Raw genomic sequence first — 18,800 nt, 5'->3', positions numbered from 1 at the left:
ATGTCGACGGAACATTGGCAATATAGATTTTTGTTCAAGTGGCGATGACTTCAGTTTCTTTTCCAATATGCAGAAAATATAACATCTTTTCAAAATATACACACCGTGAACAAGTGCACTGGGGAACACATCCAAGTAAGTAAATCATAAATAACACCAAAGAGAAACATGCTCATCAAGGAAAAGCAATTACGTGTGCAGATTTTTTTGTAATCGTAATAATAATCCAGGTATCACCACAACGCTGGCATCACCTGATTGTTAAAATGTGTACGTAGAGTTTTATAAAACTGAGGTCGCAAAATAAAAGGATCACTATTTCCTTAATTTGCATGTGGAACACAAAACACAGTTCATTTCAATTATGCACAATGTGTGATAGCACATGTTGCAATATGTGAAGCCTGTATTTTGGTCAAAATGTCACCATTCAAAAGCCTACACATTTGTTCAAGAAAATATTAGATTTTTTTTTTGTAATACTCAAAGTTCTGTGTCGTCTTGGTGAGGCGATGCAGTTCGTATAAAGTGCAGATGATGGTTAAGGCCAAAAATGATGAAAGCACTCGAGTGTTAGGTTCACTAATGCAGCCAGTTGGGAACACGTAAAGTCATTTAAAGCCATCGTATGTTCAATTTGACTCTTTATAATTTGTATATATTTGGAAACGAGTTAACTTGTAATACAAGACTGTCTTTTAAAAGGTATCTCAGCTGACTCATTCACACCAAGACAATTTTAGCTATATTTGAGGACAACTATGTACTTTTAAAAAAATTAAATCGTAAACGTAATGCATTTATTAATACAATTGGTCAATAATAAATGGAATAATTTACAGGGTCGGCTCCACTTGCACATACGGGATGTAATGAGTGAGGATTTTTTTTTTAATGCAGTCTATGAAATACAATAAAATAAATAGACAAAATTATTTTCAATTATATACAATATTTCTAATTAATTAACAGTACAAAATCATTATTTAAAACAAATGTTACAATAAATAAATAAAACACATATCTTATAGAATATTTTTTGGTTTTCATGACATGATATATTTTGTGGTTGTTTGTGAGGATTGGTCATTTGACACTCTGTTCTGTGGTAATATATATTGTATGTTTTTTTTTTTTTAACGACGCCCCTGCTTTAGCTTGTTATGGAGGCTGCTGCGTTCCAGTTCAACTGGCTCCAAGATGAACACACACACACCCACACACACACACACAGATGTTGTCAGAGAAATCTTTACATGGATGTGCCTTGGATGTCGACATACACGCACATTCTCTCCTCTGATTGGAACCCCCCGCTCCCAACCCCCCTCCAAAAAAAACCTGTTCACTGTTAGTGTTTGCAGCATTTGCTATGCAGCATTGTGTTTCGGGTTGTGCCGTGTGTATTCTGCACACAGCAGCATATAAAATCTGTCATCCAGACAGAATAGACATGCACAGACTTCTTCGTTGATTTCTTATTTTTAAAAATGGATCTGCCTTGAGAGAGGTAACACCGCGAGTGTGCCTTGCATTTATCTGAGACAATACGTTTTGCTTTGTTTTTTCAGTGTGATGGTATGTGCGCTTCACAGTTCTGTCCTCTGACATATTTCTTGGGTTCATTGACGGCAAAATAGTCCAGTACTTGTTTGTCTATATGTGCTCTGTGGTTGACTGGCAACCAATCAAGGTTATACCCTGCTTCTCTCACAATTTTTGGGCAAGGGATGTTTCATCCCATTTTTTTCAGACCGATACCAGTACTGATACCGCTCGTACTTCAGATATATCAAATTTCAGTTAGCTTGATTTCTCTCTGACACACATGATTTGATTTTTTTTCTTTAATAAGTATCAGAGGCTATTATATGAAGGCTTCATGTTACCCAATATGTTGCAGTAAGACTGGTATCGGCCCGACACCTGGTATCTCCACTTGCCCACCAAATAGAAGCTGGACGGATGGATCTGGGAATGGTTCTTTCCTAACAAGTATCTGTGCTCTGCAATTTGGTGGTCTACCATTCTTGCCAAAACTCAGCTGCGATATGCTCAAGATCACTTATTGAGGACAAGTGCGGTTAAAAAACTAGTCACGAGACTGCACTATCCAGGCCTCGCAGCTCCAAATGACCGCAAAGCCTGTGGTTCTCCCCAGTATGCTCAGGTCGGGTGCTGAAAGGGCAAGTTGAGGGTGACGGTGGCCTCCCGGGGCTCGGCCGGCCGCCTGTTGGTCATCTCGCACTCGTTCTGCCTGGCATTCTCCTCGTTCATCTGCGACACCTCGGTGGAGGCCGCCTCGAAACCCGGCACGGTGTTGGCCACGTGCACCACGTGGACCTTGTTGCGTCCCTTGTTGCTGAGCAGGCAACTGAAGACTTTCTTGAAGCCTTTGCGGAAGTGCTTGGAGACCAGCGCGTACACGATGGGGTTGACGCAGGAGTTGGCGTAAGCCATGCAGTGCGACAGCAAGCGGAAAGCGTAGGTGACCTGGTTGAAGGGGAAGTCGCCGTACAGGTAGCACAGGATGACCACGTGGTAGGGCAGCCAGCAGATGCAGAACAGCACCGTGACGATGATGATCATCTTGGTCACTTTGCGCTTGGCCCGCTTGGACTCGGACATGCCATCCAGGGGGTCCACAGCGGTCCACAGGTACTTGATCGTGCGCGTGTACGACAGGCTGACGATCAGCACGGGGATGACGTAGCCGAACAGGAAGGTGCACGTGTCCAGGAGCTTGCGGTCATTCTCCTTCCAGCCCGGGATGCAAACGGTGCTGTTGGCGAAGTCGATCAGGTGGTAGTAGCTGAGGTAGGGCCCGGCAAACACCAAGGAGAGGCCCCAGATGGTTACCATGGCGATCCCTGCGTTGCACGGCGTCCTCAGCTCTCGGGAGCGCAGCGGGTAGCGGATAGCCAGGTACCTGTCGACAACCTTTTAACGTTAATTCAAAGAAGTTGAACTCGATCCTTGTCTTAGCGGCGACGCCGATAGCACCTTACCAAGTAATATTGGATATCATATACTTGTTATCCTTGCACCTTATGCAGTTCATAAAGTAACGTGGAATCTAATTTTATTTTCAAAATCGAGTACAGAAATAATATATATACAACTGTATGTAGGGCAGACTGGGGGTTGTCACGTTGCAATTATCTTCTCCACGAGAGGGCGGAACTAAAACGTTGAATCCCAGTTTTCTTCTTTGATACGGCCAAGCGTTTTATGCTCTCTAAGGAGAAAACAACACATCGTGTGTTGAGATGAGTGCGAATGAGCCATTTTGCGCAACCAAAGTAAAAAAAAATAAAAAAATACAGGATATTGGCATTTGTTTGGAGAAACCACTTTGAAACGAACAAGAACTGAAAGAGGCCGCAGAAAAGACCTGGAAAGGCATTTCAAATGAAGAAATCAACCGGTGAAGTCCCTGGAGGGGGGCAGCTTGCAGCCGTAGCTCAGACATAGCTACGAGGAAGTCCCATTGGAAAGTCGCATCTCATTTATTTATAATTTTATGACAATATTTCACTTTGTTTTTTTTTCTACTATGTGCTGTGTTTAATTAGTTCCCTAATTCGTTCTGAGCCCACATTGCTTTTTTATGGTTATTTAATTTACGTTTCTTTTCGGTTTTCCTGTATATAGTTGATCGTATCGTTTTTCATTTGGTGTGAGCCCGCAGTTCGTCGCGGCCGCCATTATTGTACGCTGCGCAGCCGTTTCTGCTGTGTCTGATGCGTTGAGTGACATCATGTAAATAACAGCGAAAGTGTTCTTTTTCTTCTTTTTCTGGACAGTTACGATATGATCACCCATGTTGTGTATTTTGTTTTGTCACGGACAATGTTTTGTGATTGGAGAGCTAAGAGGAAGTCGCATTGTTATGTCCGAGACCCAATGCAACTTCACCTATTCCTCCCGCCATACTGTGTTGCAGGTAATATTTGTTTCTTTTCGGTTTTACTGTATATAGTTGATCGTATCGTTTTTCATTTGGTCACTTGTGTCACTGGTGTGAGGCCGCAGTTCGTCGCGGCCGCCATTATTGTTCGTTGCGCAGCCGTTTCTGCTGCGTCTGATGCGTTGAGTGACATCATGTAAATAACAGTGAATATGTTCTTTTGCTTCTTTTTCTGGACAGTTACGATATATCACCCATGTTGTGTATTTTGTTTTGTCATGGACTATTTTTTGTGATTGGAGAGCTATTATGTCCGAGACCCAATGCGACTTCACCTATTCCTCCCGCCATACTGTGTTGTAGAGCGCCAATTAAAGAAAAGCCGCAATGCATCGAAGTGTCTAGTGTTATTTAGACGACAGCGATTTGGAACTATAGACCATCACATATGGCCCAGCTTCAGATCTCAAGGGCGAACCTCTCCTTGCTTCTGCAGCCTAATGGGCATGTCAAATTTGCAACACACATCGATCAGTGTGCTGCAAATTGAACTGAGCTTTATTGACTGAGCTGACAAGGCGGGTCGCTTTGCACCGCCCTGGGATGATATTCAATTACGAATCCGGCGTCTCAATGACCTCCGCTTAATCGTCTTCTGTCAACAAAACATCCCACTTCCTCCTTCAAATGAAAGTGACACAGCTGTAAGCATCTTTTGATGTTCGAGGGTTGTTTGTTGTGTGCTATTGGAATCTATAGTTTGAAATATGTCGAGCTAAGTTTGATGCTCTGTCATATCGTACGTCAAAAACTCACCATTCTCATCAATATTAATGGCTTGAGATGTGCAAGATGTCAGCCAAAACCCTCATGACGGGGGGCTGCAGACCCTTTTTTTAGTACTCGTGCATGACAGATTTAAATTAGCACATTTTTCGCCGGCCCGATTTGTGTGCGAATTTGGTGAGTTTTTGATCAATTGTGATGGAAAATTTGAGTTTAAACTGTGTGATGCAATCTGCGTCTGCAACAATGGCAACCTTTTTTTTTCTTCCTGTGTTTAGGCTAGTGGGGGCGCAGAGGTTTGATTCCAGCTTCGTCCTCCCTGTGTGGAGTTTGCATGTTCTCCCCCGGCCTGCGTGGGTTTTCTCCGGGTATTCCGGGTTCCTCCCACGTTCCAAAAACATGCATTGCAGGCTGATTGAAAACTCTAAATTGTCTCGAGGGTGTGAGTGGCAACCAGTTCTGGGTATGCCCCGCCTACCTGTCGACGGATACGGCAGCCAGCGTGAAGCTGCTAGCATACATGGTGAGGTTGATGAAGAAGTGCACTGCCTTGCACATGAAGGAACCGAACATCCATCCGTCCAGTGAGTAGATGGTGGCTTGGAAGGGCACGCAGAAAATGATGAAGAAGAAGTCGGCCACGCTCAGGTTGAGGATGAACAGGTTGGTGGTGTTGTAGCCCACCTGGCCGCTGCGCAGAAGCACGGCCAGCACCAAGCTGTTGCCTACCGTGCCCAGCAGGAATATGAGCGAGAAAACCACCGACACGATCACGCTGGCTGGGTTCAACGAGGAGCTCTCAGATGCGTTGGCCTGCAGGCTCGGCCCGCTCAAATCCTCCATGTCGGACATTTTGCAAGTCTACAACATAAAAACGGAAAATAGACTTCAGATGATGACGTGAACTACGTCACATTTAACTTTTCATCCACACGTAGTCGGTTCCGAATGACTGTCAGGCATGTTTGAAGTAGTTTGGGGAGAGGAGAACCTAATTAGAATAAAACTTTTGTCCACGTGCTATAAAGCTGATGAGCTTAAATGTATTCTACCCACCTACGCTATGTGTTTTTTCTTTTTTGAATTTGTATTTATTTATTTGTTTTTGTGTTTGTTTTGTCACTTTGTGTTTGTTGTTACGTCGTGTGGACCTGATGTGGACTTTTTTCAGCATTTTTTGGCCACGACATTCATCAAGGAGGAGACTCTGTGCTTGGTGGTTGCGCCTTCTCGGCAGCATGGGTATACCAGCACTGTTTTTGACTGGGAGGAATGTCGGCGCCATTTGACTGTCGTTGCTGGACAGTTCTGGGGCGCTTGTGTCTTGCGCCTGTAACGGGCAGCATTTTTTACAGCCCCGCTTTGTTCAGCGGAGAGATCGGTGCTGTTGAACGGTCTGCAGCTGGATGGATGTAAGTCTTGAGGAGCCGACGATGAGAAGAAAGGAGCGTTAGTGCGGAGCGCCGATGCGGATTTGGAACTGGGAGTCGCGGCTTGGAGTTTGAAGCGGATTACGTGGGATAAGAGAAGTGAATTAATCTCTTTTCGTCAATGGACGCTACAGCTTCGTGTTTGCTTTCATAACTTAGCTTGTAGCAGACGTGTGCACATTTTCAGCATGACGTCTCTGATCCACTGGTGAAAGGACACTTTGATCCTCTCCTCTTTCATCTAGAACTGCTTCAGACAACAAAGTGTATGCAGAAAAGTGGTGAAGATTGCACGACTGTCTGTGTCCTATGTGTTGTGTTGTGTCATTTTTGTTATTTTGAATTCAAAATGGCGCCGCTTTAGTGGCTGCCTTTCCAGCAACTCCTATATTTTGTTGTTCTACTTCTTCCTTTCATAACTTTGCTGCTGTGAATTGGGAATTTCTCCATTGAGAGATTACTCAAGGTTTTGTTATCTTATTTTTATCTTATAAAGAAACTAGCTGGTTCGCCGCCCTCCGAACGGCTCATCAGCTAGTTCCTGCGGAAGGCTGGTAAGGTAGGCCTTCGGCCCACAAAAGTGTTGTTGCTTGGTTCATCTTCATTGCTTATCGCGAAAATAAAGAGATGTTTAGCTCTACTGAATAACTAACAATTTTATTGCAATGCTTGTGGGTAGACAACATTTTTTCGCTAAGATGCCAGCGCGATCGTAGTGAGCCACTGCCTGAGCGGCGCAGTGGCGGCGCGCAGCTGCGCGGTGAAGTAGGTACGTTTTGAAAAGGGACAGACGGAAGGACAGACCGCGTGCGGGATGACGCGCAATATATATATAGATAGATGGTAATCAGTTTTTGTTATCCCTCTTATCAGATTTGCCCCCCGCAAAAAAATCTAGTACTTAGAAGCGAAAATGAAAAGCCGGCACAAGTGAGCCGACAACAAGACCTAACGTCTTCATCACAAATTCTCATTTCTTTTTGTGCCACTTGAAGAGTTGCAGTGGATTTGCGAAGGGCTCTCAAAGGGCCACTCCACCAAGCGAAGCTCATCTGAGCTACGCCTTGGAAGTTTCCCCACGGCAGGGCTTGTCTGTGGTGCTCTTGTTGCGTCTCCACAATGGAGGGAAAAAAAATAAAATCACTCCCAAAGCGTTTCGTATGTGCTGGCCCGCGTGAAATTGTTCAATTATGTTGAGTCTCATCAGGATGAATTCCACTGGCAATTCACGCTCACGACGAGTTGCTCAGTTTTCGGTAACAATGAGCCATGATGGGTTTTGGCAAATGGCGGAACAAATTGTACAACATATTGAGCCTCTCCAAAGAGAATTTGGAGCTCTTGTCTTGCTGGAATGCCAAAGAAATAAATGAAGGTCGACAAAGCTGCGTCAGACATCACAGCATGTCAGCAATTCCCTGAATTCATGAAAATATACTAAGCCCACCTCTATTGTGGGATTCCAGGTTCGAATTCCGCCTTTTTTTGCATTTTTCCTCCCCGTGCTGTTTATTTTGGCTGTAATTTCACCGTTTTTTTATGCCAGCAGAAAGTGATACAACCATGTATATATAGTAAGGCGACGTAAGGTTTTTTTTGCCGAAAAAAACAACCATGTAAAGAAAGGCGTTTTTAGCCGGAAAAAAAACAACCATGTATACAGTAAAGCATTTTGGGCCGAAAAAAGAGAACATGTATTGTAAGACATTTTTTCAAAAAAAAAAAAAAAACGACGTAAGGTGTTTTTTGCCGAAAAAAAACAACCATCTAAAGGAAGGCGTTTTTAGCCGAAAAAAAACCCCAACCATGTATACAGTAAGGCATTTTGGGCCGAAAAAAGAGAACATGTATAGTAAGACATTTTTTGCCAAACAAAACAACCATGTTTAGAAAGGCGTTTTGGGCCGAAAAAAACGACCATGTATATATAGGAAGGCCTTTTCAGCCCGACAAAAACAAAAATGTATAGTCAGGCGTTTTTTTGCAGAAAAAAACAACCATCTACAGTAAGGTGTTTTTGGCCAAAAAAAATGACCATGTTGAAAAAAGGCTTTTTTTTGCCGAAAAAACCCACCATGATTAGGAAGGTCTTTTGGGCCGAAAAAAACTGGCCATGTATAATAGAGCATTTTTGGCCGAATAAAACGACCATGTATAATAAGTTCTTTTGGGCCGAAGACGTTTTTTGCCGAAAAAACGACCATGTATAGTTAGGCGTTTTTAGCCAAAAAAAATGACCATGTATATAGTAAGGCGTTTTGTGCTGAAAATAAATGACCATGTATAGTAAGGCGTTTTGTTCGAAAAAAACAACCATGTATAGTTAGGCGTTTTTAGCCAAAAAAACGACCATGTATAGTAAGGCGTTTTGTGCTGAAAATAAATGACCATGTATAGTAAGGCGTTTTGGGCCGAAAAAAACGACCATGTAAATAAAGTAAGGCGTTTTGGGCCGAAAAAAACGACCATGTATAGTTAGGCGTTTTTAGCCAAAAAAATGACCATGTATAGTTAGGCGTTTTTAGCCAAAAAAACGACCATGTATAGTAAGGCGTTTTGTGCTGAAAATAAATGACCATGTATAGTAAGGCGTTTTGGGCCGAAAAAAACGACCATGTAAAGTAAGGCGTTTTGGGCCGAAAAAAACGACCATGTATAGTTAGGCGTTTTTAGCCAAAAAAATGACCATGTATAGTTAGGCGTTTTTAGCCAAAAAAAATGACCATGTATAGTTAGGCGTTTTTAGCCAAAAAAAACGACCATGTATAGTTAGGCGTCTTTAGCCAAAAAAATGACCATGTATAGTAAGGCGTTTCGTGCTGAAAAAAACAACAATGTGTAGTTAGGCATTTTTAGCCAGAAAAACGACCATGTATAGTTAGGCGTTTTTGGCCAAAAAAACTGACCATGTATAGTTAGGCGTTTTTAGCCAAAATAAATGACCATGTATAGTAAGGCGTTTTGTGCTGAAAATAAATGACCATGTATAGTTAGGCGTTTTTAGCCAAAAAAACGACCATGTATAGTTAGGCGTTTTTAGCCAAAAAAACGACCATGTATAGTAAGGCGTTTTGGGTCGAAAAAAACGACCATGTATACTTAGGCGTTTTTAGCCAAAAAAACGACTATGTATAGTTAGGCGTTTTTGGCCAAAAAAATGACCATGTATAGTTAGGCGTTTTTAGCCAAAAAAAACGACCATGTATAGTTAGGCGTCTTTAGCCAAAAAAATGACCATGTATAGTAAGGCGTTTCGTGCTGAAAAAAACAACAATGTGTAGTTAGGCATTTTTAGCCAGAAAAACGACCATGTATAGTTAGGCGTTTTTGGCCAAAAAAACTGACCATGTATAGTTAGGCGTTTTTAGCCAAAATAAATGACCATGTATATAGTAAGGCGTTTTGTGCTGAAAATAAATGACCATGTATAGTAAGGCGTTTTGTTCGAAAAAAACAACCATGTATAGTTAGGCGTTTTTAGCCAAAAAAACGACCATGTATAGTAAGGCGTTTTGTGCTGAAAATAAATGACCATGTATAGTAAGGCGTTTTGGGCCGAAAAAAACGACCATGTAAATAAAGTAAGGCGTTTTGGGCCGAAAAAAACGACCATGTATAGTTAGGCGTTTTTAGCCAAAAAAATGACCATGTATAGTTAGGCGTTTTTAGCCAAAAAAACGACCATGTATAGTAAGGCGTTTTGTGCTGAAAATAAATGACCATGTATAGTAAGGCGTTTTGGGCCGAAAAAAACGACCATGTAAAGTAAGGCGTTTTGGGCCGAAAAAAACGACCATGTATAGTTAGGCGTTTTTAGCCAAAAAAATGACCATGTATAGTTAGGCGTTTTTAGCCAAAAAAAATGACCATGTATAGTTAGGCGTTTTTAGCCAAAAAAAACGACCATGTATAGTTAGGCGTCTTTAGCCAAAAAAATGACCATGTATAGTAAGGCGTTTCGTGCTGAAAAAAACAACAATGTGTAGTTAGGCATTTTTAGCCAGAAAAACGACCATGTATAGTTAGGCGTTTTTGGCCAAAAAAACTGACCATGTATAGTTAGGCGTTTTTAGCCAAAATAAATGACCATGTATAGTAAGGCGTTTTGTGCTGAAAATAAATGACCATGTATAGTTAGGCGTTTTTAGCCAAAAAAACGACCATGTATAGTTAGGCGTTTTTAGCCAAAAAAACGACCATGTATAGTAAGGCGTTTTGGGTCGAAAAAAACGACCATGTATACTTAGGCGTTTTTAGCCAAAAAAACGACTATGTATAGTTAGGCGTTTTTGGCCAAAAAAACTGACCATGTATAGTAAGGCATATTGGGCCGAAAAAAACGACCACGTATAGTTAGGCGTTTTTAGCCAAAAAAACGACCATGTATAGTTAGGCGTTTTTAGCCAAAAAAACGACCATGTATAGTAAGGCGTTTTGTGCTGAAAATAAATGACCATGTATAGTAAAGCGTTTTGGGCCGAAAAAAACGACCATGTATAGTAAGGTGTTTTTAGCCGAAAAAAACGACCATGTATAATAAGTTGTTTTGGGCCGAAGACGTTTTTTGCCAAAAAAACGACCATGTATAGTAAGACGTTTGCGGCCAAAAAAACTGACCATGTATAGTTAGGCGTTTTTAACCAAAAAAAACGACCATGTATAGGAAGGCGTTTTGTGCTGAAAATAAATGACCATGTATAGTAAGGCGTTTTGGGCCGAAAAAAACGACCATGTATAGTTAGGCGTTTTTAGCCAAAACACGACCATGTATAGTAAGGCGTTTTGTGCTGAAAATAAACGACCATGTATAATAAGTTGTTTTCGGCCGAAGACGTTTTTTGCCGAAAAAACGACCATGTATAGTAAGACGGTTTTGGCCAAAAAAACTGACCATGTATAGTAAGGCATATTGGGCCGAAAAAAACGACCATGTATAGTTAGGCGTTTTTAGCCAAAAAAACGACCATGTATAGTAAGGCGTTTTGTGCTGAAAATAAATGACCATGTATAGTAAGGCGTTTTGGGCCGAAAAAAACGACCATGTATAGTTAGGCGTCTTTAGCCAAAAAACGACCATGTATAGTAAGGCGTTTTTGGCCGGAAAAAAAACGACCATGCATGGTAAGGCATTTTTAGCCGAAAAAAACGACCACGTAAAAGTAAGTCATTTTGGGCCGAAAAAAAAGCGACCATGTATAGTAAGGCATTTTGGGAAGACATAAACGACCATGTTTAGAAAGGCGTTTTTAACCGAAAAAAAAACAACCATGTAAAGGAAGGCGTTTTTGGCTCGAACAAAAAAACGACGTAAGGTGTTTTTTGCCGAAAAAAACGACCATGTAAAGGAAGGCGTTTTTGGCCGAAAAAACGACCATGTACAGTAAGGCGTTTTGGGCCGAAAAAAAACGACCATGTGTGGTAAGGCGTCTTTACCCGAACAACAACGACCACGTATAAAGTAAGGAATTTTGGGCCGAAAAAAGCGACCATGTGGAGTAAGACGTTTTTGGCCGAAAAAACGACCATGTACAATAAGGCGTTTTGGGCCGAAAAAAAAAAAACATGTATAGTAAGGTGTTTTGGGCTGGAAAAATGACCCATGGATAGTAAGGCGTTTTGGGCCGGAAAAACGACCATGTATATATATAGTAAGGCGTTCTGAGCTGAAAAAAACGACCATGTATAGTTAAGCGTTTTTAGCCAAAAAAACGAACATGTATAGTAAGGCGTTTTGGGCCGAAAAAACCTACCATATATAGTATGGCGTTTTTGGCCAAAAAAAACCGACCATGTATAGTAAGGCGTTTTGGGCCGAAAAAAACGACCGTGTATAGTTAGGCGTTTTTAGCCAAAAAAACGACCATGTATAGTTAGGCGTTTTTAGCCAAAAAAACGACCATGTATAGTAAGGCGTTTTGTGCTGAAAATAAATGACCATGTATAGTAAGGCGTTTTGGGCCGAAAAAAACGACCATGTATAGTTAGGCGTCTTTAGCCAAAAAACGACCATGTATAGTAAGGCGTTTTTGGCCGGAAAAAAAACGACCATGCATGGTAAGGCATTTTTAGCCGAAAAAAACGACCACGTAAAAGTAAGTCATTTTGGGCCAAAAAAAAAGCGACCATGTATAGTAAGGCATTTTGGGAAGACATAAACGACCATGTTTAGAAAGGCGTTTTTAACCGAAAAAAAAACAACCATGTAAAGGAAGGCGTTTTTGGCTCGAACAAAAAAACGACGTAAGGTGTTTTTTGCCGAAAAAAACGACCATGTAAAGGAAGGCGTTTTTGGCCGAAAAAACGACCATGTACAGTAAGGCGTTTTGGGCCGAAAAAAAACGACCATGTGTGGTAAGGCGTCTTTACCCGAACAACAACGACCACGTATAAAGTAAGGAATTTTGGGCCGAAAAAAGCGACCATGTGGAGTAAGACGTTTTTGGCCGAAAAAACGACCATGTACAATAAGGCGTTTTGGGCCGAAAAAAAAAAAACATGTATAGTAAGGTGTTTTGGGCTGGAAAAATGACCCATGGATAGTAAGGCGTTTTGGGCCGGAAAAACGACCATGTATATATAGTAAGGCGTTCTGAGCTGAAAAAAACGACCATGTATAGTTAAGCGTTTTTAGCCAAAAAAACGAACATGTATAGTAAGGCGTTTTGGGCCGAAAAAACCTACCATATATAGTATGGCGTTTTTGGCCAAAAAAAACCGACCATGTATAGTAAGGCGTTTTGGGTCGAAAAAAACGACCATGTATAGTTAGGCGTTTTTAGCCAAAAAAACGACTATGTATAGTTAGGCGTTTTTAGCCAAAAAAACGACCATGTATAGTAAGGCGTTTTGTGCTGAAAATAAACGACCATGTATAATAAGTTGTTTTAGGCCGAAGACGTTTTTTGCCGAAAAAAACGACTATGTATAGTTAGGCGTTTTTAGCCAAAAAAACGACCATGTATAGTTAGGCGTTTTTAGCCAAAAATACGACCATGTATAGTAAGGCGTTTTGTGCTGAAAATAAATGACCATGTATAGTAAAGCGTTTTGGGCCGAAAAAAACGACCATGTATAGTTAGTCGTTTTTAGTCAAAAAACGACCATGTATATATAGTAAGGCGTTTTGTGTTGAAAATAAATGACCATGTATAGTAAGGCGTTTTGGGTCGAAAAAAACGACCATGTATAGTTAGGCGTTTTTAGCCAAAAAAACGACCATGTATAGTAAGGCGTTTTGGGCCGAAAAAAACGACCATGTATTGTTAGGCGTTTTTAGCCAAAAAAACGACCATGTATAGTAAGGCGTTTTTGGCCGAAAAAAATGACCATGTATATAGTAAGGCGTTTTGTGCTGAAAATAAATGACCATGTATAGTAAGGCGTTTTGGTCGAAAAAAACAACCATGTATAGTTAGGCGTTTTTAGCCAAAAAAACGACCATGTATAGTAAGGCGTTTTGTGCTGAAAATAAATGACCATGTATAGTAAGGCGTTTTGGGCCGAAAAAAACGACCATGTAAAGTAAGGCGTTTTGGGCCGAAAAAAACGACCATGTATAGTTAGGCGTTTTTAGCCAAAAAAAACGACCATGTATAGTTAGGCGTTTTTAGCCAAAAAAAACGACCATGTATAGTTAGGCGTCTTTAGCCAAAAAAATGACCATGTATAGTAAGGCGTTTTGTGCTGAAAAAAACAACAATGTGTAGTTAGGCATTTTTAGCCAGAAAAACGACCATGTATAGTTAGGCGTTTTTGGACAAAATAAATGACCATGTATAGTAAGGCGTTTTGTGCTGAAAATAAATGACCATGTATAGTAAGGCGTTTTGGTCGAAAAAAACAACCATGTATAGTTAGGCGTTTTTAGCCAAAAAAACGACCATGTATAGTAAGGCGTTTTGTGCTGAAAATAAATGACCATGTATAGTAAGGCGTTTTGGGCCGAAAAAAACGACCATGTAAAGTAAGGCGTTTTGGGCCAAAAAAAACGACCATGTATAGTTAGGCGTTTTTAGCCAAAAAAATGACCATGTATAGTTAGGCGTTTTTAGCCAAAAAAACGACCATGTATAGTAAGGCGTTTTGTGCTGAAAATAAATGACCATGTATAGTAAGGCGTTTTGGGCCGAAAAAAACGACCATGTAAAGTAAGGCGTTTTGGGCCGAAAAAAACGACCATGTATAGTTAGGCGTCTTTAGCCAAAAAAATGACCATGTATAGTAAGGCGTTTTTAGCCGAAAAAACGACCATGTATAGTCAGGCATTTTGGGCCGAAAAAAACGACCATGTATAGTCAGCCGTTTTTGGCTGAAAAAAATGACAATGTATAGTAAGGCCAAAAACGCCTTACTATTCAAGGGATTTTTTTTCGTCCAAAAACGCCTTACATGGTCGTTTTTTCGGCCAAAAACGCCTTATTATACATGGTCGTTTTTTTCGGCCAAAAACGCCTTACTATACATGGTCGTTTTTTTCGGCCAAAAACACCTTACTATACATGGTCGCTTTTTTTCGGCTAAAAACGCCTTACTATACATGGTTTGGTTTTTTTTCGGTTAAAAACGCCTTACATGGTCGTTTTTTTTGGCCAAAAACGCCTTACTGCACATGGTTGCTTTTTTCGGCTAAAAACGCCTAACTATACATGGTTTGTTTTTTTTTCGGTTAAAAACGCCTTACTATACACGGTCGTTTTTTTTCCGGCTAAAAACGCCTTACTATACATGGTCGTTTTTTGGGGGTTAAAAACGCCTTAGTATATACAGTACATGGTTGTTTTTCGGCCAAAATTGCCTTCCTCCACATGGTCTTTTCTTTTCGGCCCAAAATGCCTTATACACCTCTAGATGGTCTTTTTTTCGGCCCAAATCACCTTTTCGGCAAAAAAAAGTATGTACAATTTACCATTTGTCGACTACCAGGCAGGGAATGAATGTTATATATTGTTCCTCGCCGTGAGTGTGAGTGTGCATAGTTGTGCAGGGAAGAGGATCACAAAATGGATATCCATCCATGTGTTTAAGAACAGCTACTCAGCCGGAATCGAACCCTGTACCTCTGCAGCGCAATGCCGACGTACTAACCATTCGACTAACAGTCAGGTGACTAATAAGCACTTTAAATTGTTCTTAGTGTAAACACGAAGAGTTTCGGAGAAGCTCAAAAAATGCACTGTTCACATTTTTGAGAACGCACAGGAATGCATTAGCCGGATTCGAAACCTGCATCTCTGCAGCGGAATGCCGACGCAGGAACCATTCAACTACCAGCAAAGTCATCAACACTATTACGAAGGCAAACAGCATGCATCGCTAAACTTTGCACAGCCTTAAAAAATCTCGCCGGAAATGCAACATTTGGATCCGCATGCAACGCACCTGATGAAGACGTAACGGTACCGACTCCCCGTACCGAGTCCTTTCGTTCCCTCTTGCTATCTGATTCTTGTTGCTATCTGCCATCTCCGCCCCTCCCAACCCCTCCCTCCCTCCCCCGCCATTCTCACACCCACCCACTCATGTCCTCTTCCTCACCATCGGTGGTAAGCCTCCACTTGAGCTTCCCCTGCAGAAAGGAGAGGAGGACGAGAGATGCTGCGCTGGCATGTCGTGGGTCTTGCAGTTGGGGGGTTCGAGTGTTGGGTTCAGTCGGGGAGGGATGGAGGGGAAACACAGGAAACAAATAGTGTCGGGATTTTAATTACAGCGGTAATGCCAGTTCTGCCTCAGGTTAGTCATTAAAACAGTGACACCCCACGAACAATAAATATGAGCCATGAATTTTAGACGGTGGAGGATGCTGATTATTTATTGTTGATGATTGAGGCTCGGCGCCTGCGTGTATTTGCTGCTCTTCACTGGAATGCGTGAATGTGTAAATAATTACACTTCGCATTTGGGGAAGCTCTTTTCTGTCTTTTGCTCAGTGGCGTCTATTAAAACGAATGGAAATGCCATGAATCCATTCCAGCCCTCCCCCCCCCCGCCCTCCTTCAAAAAAAAAACATTAAAACAAAAACCAACAATAGCATACATGGAGGTAGGCAAAACTCCTCAATAAGCCACAGTAATGCAGTGTTGGTCATTTTCTCAGAGGATAAAGAATACATTCTTGTGAAGCACTCCCACGTTCCAAAAACATGCACGGCAGGTTGATGGAACACTCAAAAGTGTCCCTCGTGTGATTTTGAGCGCGAATGGTTGTTTGTCTGTGTGTGCCCTTGCGACCAGTTGAGGGTGAACCCTGTCTCCTGCCCGAAGACAGCTGGGATATTCTCCAGCACGCCTGCGGCCCACATGAGAATAAACGGATTACAAAATGGATGGATGGACTTCATTACTCATCCCGAAGTATTTTTTATGTAACTACTTTTTACTCATATCATATTAACAATCAAAATCCAAAGTTATAGTACTCCTACTTGATGACAATTTCCGACTACTGCGCCCACCTTTGCTCCGGAGTCTCAACTTGATTTTCTTCTCGTTGTTGACACTGAAAGTGAGTCATCCGAGCTCCCAGGCAGCAAACACACACTCTCCAGTGAGCATGAGGACATATAGTCACACTCCAAGCCGATTATGACCTTCTAAAAGGTCCTAGAGCTGTTTTTTGGTGGTGGCGGGGGGGGGGGGTCCATCACAGTGTAACATGCAAACGAGCGGCTGAGTGAAGGCGATGCCATCAACGTGTCATTAACGTGTGTCATTCATCAGTGAAACAGTTTTTAAAGAGTTCGTTTTTCAAGCAATACAAGTTTCGTCAAGTCATATGAATTAGGACATGTTATTTTAATCAAATGTCTCATTTAAAAAGTCTCTTGAGTGCCCACGCATTAAGTTTCAAGTTAAACAACCAAGAAATCTTGTCTGAAAATGCGTCCATGTGATGAATTTTGTCGAAACTGCGACAGCCGCCGACGCTATCCTCTCAAAGCCAAAAGTGAAGCAGAGGTTAGCGTTAGCTTACAGTGTTAGCAACATGAAGCACTGATAAGCAGCGCAAATTGGAATGGCGGTAGTTGTGTTTGGTGACGGGTCTTCATTCACGCAATCGAAAAAACTGTACCCGTGATAATGAATGGCAAATGGCTGTATCATCAATAATGGCGAGAGAAATCTAAGAAATCGTGAGGAGGAAAAACGCAGGCCTAATTAAATTCAGGAACACCTCCCGGAGTTGTTTCTTAAGAGGGTCTCCATGGCAACCAGCTAGGGATTGCTGGAAAAAGGGCGGCACCAAGACAAAAGGATGGATTGCCAACTACGGCCTGACGCCTTTCGTGACGTTCAAGCGAGTCGCCAAACAAAGAGACTGGTGAATGTTTTAAAAACAAAACAAATTGTTCCCGTCTTGCTCTGGCCTGTGGCCTTGTCAAAGTTGAGCTAACGCCACTAGTTAACTTCCCCCTCAGAGCGAACATTAAAAAAAAAATTGATTTGTGTTAATGGGAGGGTTTTGCAGCGCTGACATTATGCAAAGTCGTCCTTGCGATTTCAGTTTGCCTGTCAAGTGTCGCTCATGCGCGTCTCAAAAACAAGTCCAATATAATAGCCGCTGTGACCGAACAACCGATGGTCTCATTATCCTCAACAATCACGTAATTATTCCCGGTGAATTAACTATGAAAAGAAGATTTTACTGTTTGGCCAAGAGCACGTTTAATATTGATTTATTTTCTGCACTGTAAAAATCAATTGCACATTCCAAGATTGTTCCTGCCCCCACCCCAGCATATTAATCAAAATCTCTGAGGAAATTAAGGATGCACATCAGGTGCTTGGTGCTTCAAAGCGTCATTAGCTGGACTAGCTTCACAACCTTTGTTGAGCCAAGGCGCATATTTGACTCCCACACAAAAGTAGCACCCTGGGCGAGGTTTTAGATGGCGCCCCCTCCCGCTCCAACGGCGAATTTCATACACGTTTTAATCAAATTTAGTTGAGTTGTTTTTCGCATTCACTTTCAATGTTAAGATATTGTGAAAAAAACAACAAACATTCAGGGGTAAGCATGCCGACGCTGAAGACCGCTGGTGGGCGTGCGATTAACAATTGAGCAGCGGTGGGCTGTCACCGGTGGGCCTCGGGGAAAAGCCGTATTGACTCGCAATTAGTCCGCAACCATGTCCGTGCCGTGGAACTGAGAAATGTAATAATGAAGCTCAACATTTTGTTAAGGACATTATTTGATTCCCAAGCACTCGTGGGACGTTTTGGACAAATAGTCATCACACTATGGCGGCAACCATCCAATATATATGTAGACGCATCCAATTCAGATTCTAGAGTAGCCACATTTCCACGGTGAGTGCTGTGAATCATTCCTGAATTTCTCTCTCACCTTCACTCAGACGAGTTTCATCAGATCATTCATCATCCCGGTGGAATGTGGACCAGTGGGGTGAGCAGGTACATCTTCTGCATCAACAAGTGCATCACATGCGTTCCGAATAACACGACAGAGGGTCGTCGGATTGGCCAATACTGTTCATTTGTTTACTGGGGCGGTTGGGGTAGCAGCAGAGCTTGAAAAAAAAACAATAAATAAAGCCAATTTAAAGATATGACACCATTGGAGGTCACTTTTAAATATATTACACACTGGATATAATTTTTAAATTATACGTATACATGTAGTTGGGCTCACAAGTTGTTCTTTTCAGAAAGTGCAG

At 41.8% G+C, this 18,800-nt stretch overlaps 1 protein-coding gene across 2 annotated transcripts; it reads right to left on the bottom strand.

Annotated features, from left to right (window-relative positions):
• Window positions 1–1,334: 1,334 nt before the first annotated feature.
• Window positions 1,335–18,785, bottom strand: galr2b (galanin receptor 2b). Of its 2 annotated transcripts, none has more exons than XM_052049013.1 (3): window positions 18,470–18,785; window positions 5,175–5,557; window positions 1,335–2,929 (listed from the first exon to the last, which is right to left on the bottom strand). In XM_052049013.1, the coding sequence occupies exons 2-3, from the start codon at window positions 5,546–5,548 to the stop codon at window positions 2,167–2,169; spliced, it is 1,137 nt and encodes a 378-aa protein (XP_051904973.1). In that variant the 5' UTR covers window positions 5,549–5,557; window positions 18,470–18,785; the 3' UTR covers window positions 1,335–2,166. The 2 variants fall into 2 exon arrangements, with proteins under 2 accessions (XP_051904973.1, XP_051904972.1); XM_052049012.1 differs by lacking the exon at window positions 18,470–18,785 and adding an exon at window positions 15,505–15,591.
• Window positions 18,786–18,800: the final 15 nt, after the last annotated feature.

Source organism: Hippocampus zosterae, chromosome 17, assembly GCF_025434085.1.
Source record: "Hippocampus zosterae strain Florida chromosome 17, ASM2543408v3, whole genome shotgun sequence".
NCBI lineage: Eukaryota > Metazoa > Chordata > Actinopteri > Syngnathiformes > Syngnathidae > Hippocampus > Hippocampus zosterae.
Note: the sequence above shows the minus strand (reverse complement) of the source record. Positions and strands in the feature narration are given on the sequence as shown.

What these genes read in the sequence shown, in the direction of transcription:
- galr2b (XM_052049012.1), bottom strand. Translation starts at nt 15,588, where the DNA reads ATGGCAGATAGCAACAAGAATCAGATAGCAAGAGGGAACGAAAGGACT. An exon ending in TACCGTTACGTCTTCATCAG is followed by an intron (nt 5,558 to 15,504) that starts GTGCGTTGCATG and finishes TTTATGTTGTAG; the next exon opens with ACTTGCAAAATGTCCGACAT. An exon ending in GCTGCCGTATCCGTCGACAG is followed by an intron (nt 2,930 to 5,174) that starts GTAGGCGGGGCA and finishes GGTTGTCGACAG; the next exon opens with GTACCTGGCTATCCGCTACC.